The sequence below is a fragment of the Callospermophilus lateralis genome, chromosome 3 (genome assembly GCF_048772815.1).
Source record: "Callospermophilus lateralis isolate mCalLat2 chromosome 3, mCalLat2.hap1, whole genome shotgun sequence".
Classification (NCBI taxonomy): Eukaryota; Metazoa; Chordata; class Mammalia; order Rodentia; family Sciuridae; genus Callospermophilus; species Callospermophilus lateralis.
In genome coordinates this window covers 165,899,904-165,913,845 of record NC_135307.1, presented here as the reverse complement: position 1 = coordinate 165,913,845, position 13,942 = coordinate 165,899,904, and the positions used below count along the sequence as shown (strand labels likewise).

Below are 13,942 nucleotides of genomic sequence, written 5' to 3'. Positions count from 1 at the left end.
CATAGCTAATTAAGCACAGGTAGCCAAGTAGGAATATTATATTTGAAGTTTTGTTGAAAATATACTTACCATATTTTAAACTTTTCTATCACTATTTATAATTCAGGGAAAATAGTAAAAAGCATTCAGCTATTGAAAGCAACACAGCAATTTTCTATTAATGGACATTTTAAGAAGCAGGGAAAAAATCTTTGTTTATGTGTAAAGAACATTTTCTTAGGATAGTCACTCAGGGATTTGAATTTAATTACCTTTTTTTTTTTTTTTTTACCCAGAAGCAGAAAAGTTCAGGGGCGGGGGCATCCTTGGGCATACAAATTGAATTAATGTGTCTTCCTGGAAGCTGAACTAAAGTCATGTCTTATAACTGTGCAGTATTTAAGCTAATGCAAGTGTGATTTATATTTTTCAGGAATGGACAAATGAGGTTTTCAGTCTGGCAACAAACCTGTTGGCCCAAAACATGTCCAGGGACGCATTTCTGGAAAAAGCGTAAGTCACTCTAATTTTATTGCTAAGGGTGTTGCTTCTTCTGAGTCAGTTTCCTTTCTCCTTTGTGAGTCTTTTGTTTATGCTGCACTGGCTTCTCACATTGATAAACAAAAATTTCCCTTTGGGATTTGTTGGAGAACTGATACCTCCACTGTTCAGAATTGGAAGACTTCCAAAAAAGATCATTCTTTCCTCCAAGCTGCACATCCGCGTTACGCCTGGGCTGAGCTTGCCTGAATGTCAATGCCTTTGACACACAATAAGGAGATACTTCCAAATCCTGGCAGCTGTGCTCAGAACTAGAAGTTATTAATTTCAGAGAGCCTCTGCTCTGCATCTGCCTGTGACCTCTATTATTAATCCAAGGAAGAGAATGAACAGCATATGTTCCTAGTTTCTGTAGAGCCTTAGTCCTCTGATGGCTGCTACAGTAACTTACATTGTGCCTACTTAAATCAATAAACTGATGGCCCTTGTAGACAATCACAATAATTATTAGTGAGAAAAGAGGAAAAGAAAAGATGTAGAGGAAAGGATAGAAGGAAAAAAGAGAAGGAGAGAAAAATGAAGCAGATTAGTACATCAGTCTGGAATTGCAACAGCTTTTCTTTAAAAAAAAAAAAAAAAAAATTGTCTGACCAACGAAAGTAATGACACATGCCAGATGGGCAGTGAGGAATCCTGGTTGTGTTCCTTTGTGGCCATTCAGGAGGTTGGGAAACCTCTAAATGCAAACCACAAACAGAACCATTAAGAGGTGGTCCTGGGTTTTACTCTCTTCGCTCTTGTTACGCAAGACATACCCACTATTTCAGGCCTCCTATTCCAGCCACATTTCCGTTTTGCTCTTCTGAGGATTCCTTTTACTTTTAGTCAGCACCCCACAGGTCTTGTATAAGTGGTTTTCCATGGAATCATCTCCCCTCCTGAATTTGTTCCCTTAAGCAGCCTTTTTACATGGCTCCACCTCCTCCCTTCCTTTCTGCCCCTTTCTTTCGCTCCAGTCTTTGTCCCATCTTTTCATCCAACAAACTGTAGAACATCTATTCTTCCAGGAAGTGTTAGTAGAAGTGCTAGTATGAATTAAGTATGAACTAAGATGCTCTACCTGAAACAGCATTTTTTAGCTATTATCTGTTACAAATATCTTTTCCAGTTAAGTTTCTCCTTATGTAGCTGCTTTGAACATTCTAGAATATGTCTCTTAGTGAACATATTAACATTTCTGTTGCATATATACCTAGTATAGGTGAGTACAGTTTCCTTAAGTAGCATTTCCCTTTTACACGTCCATAGCAGTGGTTGAGAGTTCTGTTGCTCTCTCTCGACCTATGTGTCCCTAGCAGTTGAAGAGATAAACACAGTCATTATATTCATATAGTGGGATTCAGTACAAAAATGAGAATGAATAATCTACAACTGTAAGCAAAAGGTGGATGGATCTCAAAAATACAATACTGAGTGAAAGAAGCCAGACACAAAAAGAATACGATTCCATTTTTGTAAGGTACAAAACAGGCAGCAATGATCTATGTTGTTTAACAGCAGGATCACAATTCGTTTTTGAATAGTTCCTTTTGGAAGGAGGTGTGAAAGGGGCTTTTTAGGACCCACTAAAGTAACAGTATTCTACTTCTCAATCTGGATGTTAATTTGGAGACTTAAGCATTTTGTGAAATTCAACAAACTGCACATTGGCACAGGTTCTTTTCTTTGGGTTTTATCCTTCAATAATATTTTCATTTAAAAAATTGAAAACTTATTTTTCTGCTTTGTCAACAGCTATACTAAACTCAAGCTACAAGTCACTCCAGAAGGGCGCATTCCTCTTAAAAAGTAAGTCTCCTGAGTGTTTCCCATTGTTCGTTTTCTTTTTCTCAAAGATTTGAATCTGTGCCATGGCTCTGCTTTGTTTCTTCATCAGCCTAAGTGGGAGTTTGGCAGTGCTTGATAACTCTGTCCTCTTGCCTGTGTGCTTCATATCAGAGCAGCTGATTTCTCCATAGCATTTCCCTGGGCTACTCTTTTCCTCTGGCATCCCTTTTTAAAAAACACCGAAGTGGAATGGGGAAGGAGTGAGAAGGAAGGGGACCTCATTGCTAAACCCAAAGAAACACCTGATACTCAGATCTATTCTGGGAGCACAAATTGGGTGACCTTGGTACCTTTCTCTGCCAAGGTGGCTCTACCTTAAAGCAGGACTTGCAAACTCAGGAGATGGGCAAGGAACTTAAATAACAAAGCAGGGCAGGAAGAAGTAGAAAACTATCTGCAAATCAGTCTAGGGTACTGAGAATTTACCTGCACCATGTACCTTGTGGGATGGTTAACCTCCAGGCAGAGGATTTTCTAATGTTTCAATAGAACCCATAATCCAAATTATTATAGTAAATTGTTCAGCGCTTACTTTCTGGTTTTTTAAAAATGAAATTAGTGACCTAAGAAAGTACATCTTTAGATCATTTTAGTCAAAAGTCTTTCACTGGACTTATAAGCTATCAGTGAGATTCTGTTCATGAAAAAATTTGAAGTCTTAATAAAACAACATACACACTTAGGGCCGTGGGTAGCAATGAGGTGACAAGTTTGTTAAGTTTATTTTAATATTTAATATAAGATATTATTTGATGCACTAGTTTTTTAATTGGATCATCAGCATTATCTCAGAACATTGGCATTGTGTTAGACACTACGATTTTTTAAAAGCACACACAAAGATCTTTCTGAACACAGATGCAGATGTATGGAAGAATAGCTATCCTTTCATTCTTTAAAGGTGAATAATGAATAGGTTTGATTCAATGGGATATATTGAGTGGGCACCATCTGTAGGTGCTGTGATCCCAGTGACTTTTAAACATCTCTCATTCATGTGTTTTCACTCCACAGCATATATCGCTTGTTTTCAGCAGACCGGAAACGAGTTGAAACTGCATTAGAGGCTTGTAATCTTCCATCTTCAAGGGTGAGTGTGTTGCCTCATGGTGATAGCACAGAAAAATAGTTCTTAATGATTTATACTCAATACACATTGTCTCAACACTACCTGGATATATTTTTATAAAGTCTAAAACCCATAACTTATTTATATTTGCAGTGTATGAGACCACTATTATATTCTCTCATTCCTATAACCCCAATATTTCAAACTAGAATGACTCCTGTGGGGCTGGGGACATAGTTCAGTGGTGGAGTGCTTGTCCTGGGGTCCTGGGTTCAATTTCCAGTGGTGAATAATGAGGAAGAAGAGGTGGGGAGGAGAAGGAAGAAAGGAAAATGAAAACCTTAGAGAGATACTTGCATTTTGTAGATAAAAAAAATGTTTTTGCGTGTGTATTCTGAGTGTAGTGGCACATTCCTATTTATCCCAGTAACTAGAAAGGCCGAGGCAGGAGGAATACAAGTTCAAGGCCATCCTGAACAATTTATCAAGACTTTTTCCCAAAATAGAAAAAAAATAAAAAGGGCTGCAGATACAGCTCGGTGTTAGAGTGTTGCTGGGTTTAATCCTCAATACCACACACACATGCATATTTGTGTGTGTCTGTCTGGGTCTGTGTTTGTGTATGTGTAGTGATCTAATCATGTAATACAGAAAATAAATAAATAACAAAAAGAAAGGGTCAGCATTGTCAAGAAGACAATTTATAATGTCTATCTTTAAAAAAATGTCTATCTTAAAAAAAATGTCTCTTGAGCTAGTAGCTAATGATAGTGTGAGGTATTGTGTTTAGGAATACATTTGAAATACTAATTTCACCTTATCCTTCTTAAATTCCTTATTTTAAGATTTATAAGTTGGAGATACATTTAGCATAGTTGTACATGTTTATGAATAAATGTATATACTCTGCAAGGCCATGTCCAAAACGTTTTTACTGAGAGTGACACAGATAAAAAGTTTGCAGATAACTCACTTTGCTCTTGATTGGTAAAGTAGGTGAGAGGACAAAGGATATAACTTGCTTTTATTAAATGCCTGATATGTACACACCACTCTGTATACATTAACCTCCTAGAATAATGTCATATGCATTCATTTTAATCAATTTCTACATAAGTGAATCTCAAATAAGTTCTTAGCATTGTTTCTAGGTGAACAGTCTATTTCAAAAACTCTTTCTCATGTAATATTCAGTGCTTTCCCTTCTATTCTAAATTATTTTTGTTCTAGTATCTAAGCAACAAAAAGCACTTATTTAAGGACAACACTGAATTTATAGAAACTCCAAGCCTCTTGAAACACTAGCAAGCACTGAATGAAATCTTAAAGCCACTCTTAAACTTATGATTGAATTATGAAAAAGCATTATTTATTGAGTTCTCTTTATTAAGTTAATTGGCTAGTTTTTATTGTGAATATTTTTTCAAAGTGAAGTTTATTAACAACTTTGGTAGGTTACAGGAAACACTGTCCACCATCACTTCTCCTCTACAGGTAGAAAAGGCTAACATTGCTGCCTGAACAGGGCAGAGTTATGCAAAGGCTCCACAAAACATAGTTACTTTTGCTTTGATAAGCAAAGTATTTGAATTTGCTTACCATTGCTCTTATGATAGATGCTTTAGGGTAGGAAAGATGAAGCAATGAAGCTCTTCTCATTGACCCAACAAATATTTCTAAAAACCTTACTATGTATCCACAGGCACTGAGAATGTGGTAGTGAACAGAAATGAAGTTTAAGGTTTCAAGGACTATAAAATCATCTGGGGAACTAGTTAAGAAATATTTCAACAGGGGCTGGGGATATAGCTCAGTTGGTAGAGTGCTTGCCTCGCATGCACAAGGCCCTGGGTTCCAAACCAGCACTAGGGGAAAAAAAAAAGAAATACATCAACAAATGCATGTGTAAATTGAGAGAAGTGTTATGAAAGAAAGAAAGGAAGGAAGAGAAAATGAAGTGGTGCTATGGAGAATAAGGGAATCTCACTTTAGAAAAAGAAAGTGTGTGCTGAGGCTGGGAAGAAATTTCTGGATTTGAGAAACAGAGAAAAGACCACTTGTTCAGAAAAGAGAGAGAGAGAGAGAGAGAGAGAGAGAGAGAGAGATAAAGTATGAAAGATGGTTTTATAAAGACATGCAAAGAATGGTTAGCCTTAGCAATCTCTTCTGGTTTTACCTTTCCTGGATAATGCCTTGTGAAATACAAGAATCAAAAATTTTAACTTGGTATTATACATCTAGCTAAGGGAAAGAAGGAATAGAAAGTCTGAATAGAAAAATCAAACCCATCAATCAATTCTCAGTAAATTGCAATTTTCTAAACAATTGGATTCTGACATTTCAGTCAATAAACATAAATTGAGTCTTTGCAATCCACTATGTCTATTATAGGTTCAAACTTTCCGACCAATATCAACCAGAGACATTTGAGGAGGTAAATGAGATTCAAATAGCAGGAGTTATGTTTAAATTGGAAAAAAAATTATCTTTAGCAAATTAAATATAATGCCAATTCTCTGAAAACAAACTGAAGTTATTTGAAAAATATAATCAACCTCCATAGTAGTTTTGAAAGATTATTTTTCATAGTTAAGTATAATTTACTTGGAGAACTTGTAGAATCAGAATGCCTTTTAAAAAATCTAAATCAAAAAAGGTTTCAAAGCCAGGAAATTAATGTTTCTGTGAACTGTCTATTGCACATCAAAGCTATATTTTTAAATCATTGCAGTAATTTCATATCTACGTGACTTTTATGTGGGAAATATCTACTAATTAGCAAAAAGATTCTGGATACATTAACAAGGGATATTTTAAACATTGCACACCATGAAAGGATTATATAAAAGGGTTAGCTAGTTTGGCATAAATGGGAAACAATTTCATAGCCAGACATCATTCAAACTAGATTTAATTGTGTTCTGTAAATAGACACATTACCCAGAAACACAGTGGATATCCTGTGGAGATTTTTTAAACATTATCTTTGTACACATTGTTAGGGATAATTAATGCACTTGAACTTGTATCCTGGCTGACACGATCCATTGGAATAACACATTCCTTTAGTGGGTAGTCCTTTGGAGATTATAGTTGTTAGCCTCACGTCACCCTAATTGTTAAAAAGTAGTACTGTGCCGAAAAAGAGAGACAAAGCAATAGCTGTCCTTCTATTAATAATCTAAACTTATTTTCCAATGAGACCTCTGAAAACTTTCCCATTTTCAGAAAATGACCATTTTACTCACAAGCTGAGAACTGAAAATAATTTATTTGTACCAAATTCCCTTGGTTTTAGGCTTATTAACTTGAAAAGAGCTCAGTGACATTTGGAATTGTATTGTATTCTTGCCATAACATGGGCCTATGGGGGTGCATTTTAATGAAGAACATAATGAAAAAGCCTGTGTATTTATTTTAAGTTGCAAAGTTTGCCGGGTATAGTGGTACATGTCTGTAATCCCAGCAACTCAGGAGTCTGGGGTAGAATAATAAGTTCAAGGCCAGTCTGGGCAACTTAGTGAGACCCCATCTCAAAATAAAATTTTAAAAGGGATTGGGGATATAGCTCATTGGTAGAACATCCCTAGGTTCAATTCCAAGTCCTGGGATTGGAAAAAAAAAAAAAAAGTTTATTGTAGTTGATGGACACACAAATATATTACAAAGGGAAATTCCTTGGGATTTCAAGACTATGATATGTTTTACTGAGTAATACTATAAATAAAGCTTATAAAATAATTTCTCTGTATAACTGTAGTTCATTACATTTCTTCCTAAATCAGAAATTTAATTACTTTTGAATTGTGATACTGAAAATCACTGATATAAAAATTCCATTTTAAAATCACATTACATACCCAGTACATAATAAATTAAGAGTAATTTATTTGTAATTATTCTATGGACTCTGGCTAATTCAACTTTTTGATTTATAGTTTTAAATCAAAAATATTGAAAATATGTAGAATTTGTAATTTACTGGGAAGGAATCCACTGGACCGTCAAGAAAAATAATCTACATGTGGACACTATTTATTTGATTCTGCTTCAATAAATTAATACTTTTTAATTATCAAGTTGAGCAAAAGAAAAGTGAGATAAAGAAAATCAGCTACATTGAAAATTTTATCTTTTTTCATGTGCTAAAATTCAACAGTGAAAATAATATTACATTTATTCATATTATCTCATTAATTTGTCCATTTAATAGAAAATCCTAATTCTCAGCTGGTAAATAAACAATGGTTAGATTTTAGGAAAGTATATTGTTCTATGAAATTTTGTGTCTGGAATCTTACAAAAATGATTTTCATTAAATCTGATGCTCAACAAGAAGTACCATATGCAAGTTCTCACTGCCAACACTCACCATTCTCATAAATTATGTCCATTTATTTAGTAGATGTTTAATGTGTACTTACTATGTGTTGCACACCAGAATTAGAGCGACTGACAGACATCACACAGGTCCTAACTTGTGCGCTTCAGCAGGTTAGCAGGGAAGAGGGAATGATATAGCCGAGAGCACTAAGTGTTGAAAAATAAGAGAAGCAAGTTATAATGGGAAAAGAAAAACCAGACCAAGTCAGTCAAGGGGGAGACAAGGCCTTTTAGAGAAAGAGCCTTCCAACTGAGCCTTCCAACTAAGCCAAGAAGGAAGAAAAAATAATAAGAAGAAGAATACAATTATTGATATTCTTAGATAGAATGAATTTATGTCTGTGCTGGATGAGTTTACATGGTGGTAGAGTGGACTCTATTTAGAAGGGAACATGCAGAAATGCACTTGGGGTTTATAAAATGCAATCAAGTTAGATGCCCTTGAGTTGGATGGCAGCACCATTGGGTGTTTTTGGTTTTTGTTTTTTCAATTTATTTTAGATCTTTCTTTTCCCATTGTCTAACAACTCAAGAGTAGGGTAGACATGTCCAGACCATTCTGTAAATAGATATATGTGTGTCTAAATCAGAGAGGGTGGCATCCTCTAGTCAATGGTATTTTTTTTTTTTTTTAATAAATCAGACGAAATTTTGGAACCTACTTCCAGGTTGTCCTTGTTCCATTTTATGAATGGCAAAATACCAATCAAGCAATCCATGAGAATTTATTTCCCATTGTTCTAGGACTTGTTGATTTCAAAGTTTGTGTACAAGTAGCCTAAGCCTGCTGGTATAAAGCATCTGTCTATGCTTTATCCCTCTATGTGAAATGATTGATGTGTTGCTTGGTTTTCTCAAAATTCTATTTTGCAGCATAAATGCATTTTCCTCTATAAATGGAAAAAAATATGGGACTACTGTTCATTCCATAAATATGGGGCTACTCTTATACCCAGTGGTAAGCTAAGTTTTCTTACATTAGCAAGCAGTGTACAATTTCAGACCATAATTCAGACAGGATTTTAAAAAAATTCTATTAAAGTAAATTTCAAAACATGAACATGATTAAGAGGAAGGGTGTTTTCTTTGGTTTAAGAGCCTGAAAATAAAAATAATCATGTAAACATATACCTGAAATAGGGAAACTGCATGAAAAATGTCCTTCCTGTTAACAAAGACTTGAATACATGCTTCCGGTTTCCATGGCAGCCCAAATAAACAGAAAACAGAAACCACAGAGGTAGCCTTTTATATCAGTTACTGGCTTCCAGGACAATAAGACAGGAGCAATCAGTGAAAAATAATGGCTGGTGCTGCCCTACTTAGGAAAACTGTTTTACAACTTATCACATTATTTAAACCAGAGGGAATGTTGTTTAAAAAAAAAAAAAAAGACACAAATTTATGTTTTCATTTGACAATGTCTTTATCTAGTAGTAACATCACTTTGAAAAAATATTCATTCAAAAACCTGATAAACATCATAACAGTGTGCATATACTTCATGCTGCTGTTCCGCACATTTAAAAAATTATTAACATGGTAAAATTTGTTATGTATATTTTAACAAAATTTAAAGAAATATATTCAAACCAAAAGAAAGAGGAGGAGGAAAAGGGGGAAAGGGGAAGAAAAAAAAGAAGAGGAAGGAGAAAAGGAAGAGTAAGAGGAAAGAGAAAAGGAAGGCGAAGGAGATGAAGAAGAAAACTAAAAAAAAAAAAAAAAAAAAAAGTGCTGCTAAACAGAATCTGTCTTTCCTATGTCTAACTTATCTTAGTAAATGTACTTAGGGAATTGCCTCATCATCCCTTTAGCAGAAGAAAAATCTTAAACTCTAAAAAAAAAAAAAAAAAAAAAAAAAAAACAACAGAAAATTAGGATTTTTGACACCCCAAATCAGAGTCCAAGTGAGCTCTACATTTGGCCTCCTGGATGTGCTCTGGATATTTATTTACCAGACCTCCTAGAAGAAAGGAAAAGAGAAGGAAGGAGACAGGGAGACAGGAAAGGAGGGAGGAAGAGAAGGAGGGGAGAGACAGAAAGAAGAAACAGGAGAGAGGATCATATGCTGACTGTCGTTCTCTTTCTCAGAATGATTCCATACCTCAAGAGGACTTCACTCCGGATGTGTACAGAGTTTTCCTGAATAATCTTTGCCCTCGACCTGAAATTGATAACATCTTTTCAGAATTGTAAGAGGACACATTTTAATCTGCATTTTCTTCCAGCTTGCACTGATACTAAGGGTGTCTAGATGGGATTTTGAGCAGCACTAGAAGGAGATGGAAGAGAAATTTACACCATGTCTATGCTCCTGAGCCATCTGTTGGGCATGATCCCATGTTCTTGGTTCTGAGGTGGAGCAACTGCTTTTAATGATTGATTTATGATTTATGATTTATGATTCCTGTTAGTTTAGCATCTTACATGGTTCTGTGGGGTTTAAAGATAGAACAGGGAAGTATCTTGGCTAAGTTGGAGATAGACTCGTGGACCAGAAAGATATGTGACTGAGAACCACTTATTTGATCTGAACCATATCAGTGAAAGAAGAAGTTTGCATTACCAAGAACCCTCCCAGCTGGAATATTATTTGCTTTTATGTTACAAATTACAAATATATGCCTATCTTTCTTAAAGAAACTGAAAAAAAAATTCAAGAAAAAAATGAATAAACCAAAACATCAAGGCATGTGTGGGAAATTTGCAGTTTACCCTTCTTGACACACTAAAACCTACATAATGACAAAAAAAAATCAATCCAAAATTGGTGAAAAAAGTAAGGAGAAAGATAGGCAAACAGTTCTACTGAAAATAACATTGCATGCTGGATGTCTCTGTGATATTTATTGCCATTAAATGTTTACTGAAGGTCAACAGCCCTGAACTTGTCATTGGGTTGTTGATTAAATTGTAATGGGCAATTCAAATCACATTATTTAGAAAAGTTATAGACACTTATGAAACCTTAACTTAATGAAATGAAAAACATACCTAAGTAGGTTGTTTATTTTTTAAAGTAACGAATGAGGTACAAATATAACTTTAAATGATTAAATGGGATTTGAGAGTTTGATGACTAAATCATAGTGTTAGTGTCATAAATTTAAAAATCCATACTTCTGTTTAATTTAAAGTGCCTTTGTACACAAACTATGCAGAGTTTTCCTAATGTGGATTTTTTTTTAGGGATTTGATAATTTTCAGGTGTATTGGGATTTAGTGGTGTTGATTATAAAAGACAATTTATAGCTCATAGGGATACAGAAATTATGGTGGAGTCACAGTATGTTTTTGGGGAAAAGCTAAGAATTTATATAGCCTTTCAAGTATGGAATGGTTTTGCTTCTCTGTAGATAAATTCATAGATAAGAGTTAATGGGGAAAATATTAAAACTGTTGGTTTTAATTGTTTTTAGTGGTGCCAAAAGCAAACCATACCTTACTGTTGATCAGATGATGGATTTTATCAACCTGAAGCAGCGAGATCCCCGGCTAAATGAAATACTTTACCCACCTCTGAAACAAGAACAAGTCCAAGTACTGATTGAGAAGTATGAGCCCAATAACAGCCTTGCCAAGAAAGGTCAGTACACTTTGTTCCACACCACAGGGAAGCTCTTATTCCCCATTGTGAATGGGTGGCACTCTGGTAGTTAGGGACATCAAAGACTTCAGAGACTGTTTAGGTCAATTGCCCTATTTGTAAACCTCCTTGTCTTTCTGTCTGAAATCACTGGTTGTTTAAGCCAAAATAGATTTTTATTTTTTAACTTTGGTGTGTGATTTATTTTAGGTTTTTGTATGCATGTAATATATATTTTTATAATGTCTCATTATTTGTTTTGCTTCAGATTTATCCAGTGAGTGAGTGCATTTTTCTCATATAGGAAATTCACTAACTTAAAGTTGCCCTTTCTGTTCTCTTTCTAGTAAGTTCTGTGAAGTAGCCTAAATCTCCAAAACCAAAAAGAATATTCAGTCTACTAAACTCTTTTATTGCAATTTATATGATCTGATAAATTTTTCCACCCACTTTGGAAAATATTCTGAAATCTGATCTTTTATATTTAAAAAATTAGTGTTAGTAGAAAAACTAATCATTAGTCCAAAAAATTGATATAAATAGGCAGCTCTAAGTTGCATAGAATTCATTTAGAAATTTACATTTTTAATTCAGGAGAAGTCAGTTGCCAAAATACGATCACAAAGAATTAATTGCTGGAAGTTTTGAATTATATGTGGAACATTTTCCCCAAAGCAGATCTTTGGTTGTTTCTCCACCATGAAGATTAAATTTCATCTGCCTTGAAGTTGCTTCACTTAGAAAATCAATACGTTATAACATGTTATTGCAAATTGCCTATTCCATAAGCAGGGACAGCAAAGTTCCAGTTATTGAAAAGGAATAAATTACATGCTAATATGTGGGCAATTTATAAAATAACAGAAATAGCTCTACCCAAGCTTAAAAGTCACAAATAAGAATGGTAGTCATAAAAAGAGATTAAAAAGTTTTTTGGCTCATCATACTTATTCTGCAACTGGTCCTCTGAATATAAAATAAATGTATTTAGTATAAAATAAAATATTCTCTTGCATGTTGTTAAAAGGGAATCTCTAGATAACATTTTTCATTTTTGTTTGTGTTTTTGGTTGAGTTCTTTGCTCTATTGTCTTTGTGTCTCTCATGGCCATGGAGGTGAGGTCAGTCAAAGGAAGCAACTGACCCAACAGTGTGCCTTGGCAGGGCCAGGCCCGCCCCTCCACACCTGCCTCTTTCCCTAGTACCACTTCTTTTTCTCCTCCTCATTACACAGGGAGCAACTTGCTGGATAAGCTTTTGCCTGTATAGCTTGGCATTACCCTTATGACGTCTGAGCTTCTCCAAAAATGGCCAACATGATGCTATAACAAATCCAGTATGACTTCTTAAAATGATCAGCCCGTGACACTGGAAAAACCAAAAGCGTTTTTTAAATCAATGAGGCCTCCTAAGCATTGACTGTACCCTTTTGCCTCTCTTCACACCACACTGCTGATGGTCCATGCTCCAGCTGCTATGCAACACCTTCATATGTCATTCTGTGATGACTTAGATGAACTAGAAGGTACAAAGGGAAAATCTGTGACTGGTTATTGTAGAACTCCATGATCCAAGAAGAACCAATCTTGACACTAATGGAAATTAAGACTTTCCCAGCATTAGTATGATTATTTAGTGCCTTTTTATAGTGCATGAGGTATGGATTTCACAATCAGAACAGGTGCATAAAATTCAGGTATATTTTTAAAACAAATATATTTCTCTTCCTATGACTTAATATGACATTGATATGAATACTGTGTAACACCCTTAATATAGAGAAGCAACAAAGAACTATGGTGCCCCTCACAGTTTCAAAGTTGAGATCCACTGGTCTCCTGGTCTTGGTATTTAATTTCTCTGTGTCTTAATTACTTCATCTTCAGAACTGAAAGGAAAAGAGTTCTCCATTGGCTTGTGATTTTGCATTAAATAATGTCTGCATGGTATTTAGAAAGAAGAGTGGGTGGCCCACGTGTGGGATGAATAAGTGTTAACTCTTTCCTTGAGGTGTTGAGATGTAGTGTGTTGGTTTATATTCCTCAGGTATTTTCACCTATTATTTTTTAAAGAGAACACAAGATGTCTGGGCCTTTCATATCCCCACCACTTAGAAGATCAACCTGCTCACGATGCATTACTTAATGTAGACTTGTAGGTGTGATCTAGTAATTGACATATAAAGTATTTGTGCCCCAGTTTATGACTTGAGATTATCCCCTGGAGGTCCCTAAACAGAGGAATTTTCTTTGTGCCATCTCCACTGAAAGTCTTGTCTAGCACATGGGAAGGACAGGGACCCTGGAGTTCATTCCTGGGATTTGACTAGAGTGCCAGCCACCCCAGAGACCTACAGAGACAATTCAGCAGCTCTGTCTGGCTGGATCTGTCATCCTCTCCCCTCCACAGTCCATGTGAAAGAAATCCACCTCTCCAGGTATCAAATAGTCAATTTACAAAAGACCTTAGTAAGGTTGCTTCAGCTCTAAGACGTGTAATTGTGATAACTGCCTTATTTAAGGATAAAGTGAGAAGAT

The 13,942-nt window shown here is 35.3% G+C and overlaps 1 protein-coding gene across 3 annotated transcripts in view; it reads left to right on the top strand.

Moving 5' to 3' along the window:
* Positions 1-13,942, top strand: part of Plcb1 (phospholipase C beta 1) — a 707,068-nt gene that overhangs the window by 485,700 nt on the left and 207,426 nt on the right. For all 3 annotated transcript variants that reach the window (XM_076851538.2, XM_076851540.2, XM_076851539.2), the window contains 5 exons: positions 413-492; positions 2,275-2,328; positions 3,382-3,457; positions 9,911-10,011; positions 11,239-11,405. In XM_076851538.2, coding sequence (XP_076707653.2) covers positions 413-492; positions 2,275-2,328; positions 3,382-3,457; positions 9,911-10,011; positions 11,239-11,405 — 478 coding nt within the window. The remainder of the gene's footprint in view (positions 1-412; positions 493-2,274; positions 2,329-3,381; positions 3,458-9,910; positions 10,012-11,238; positions 11,406-13,942) is intronic.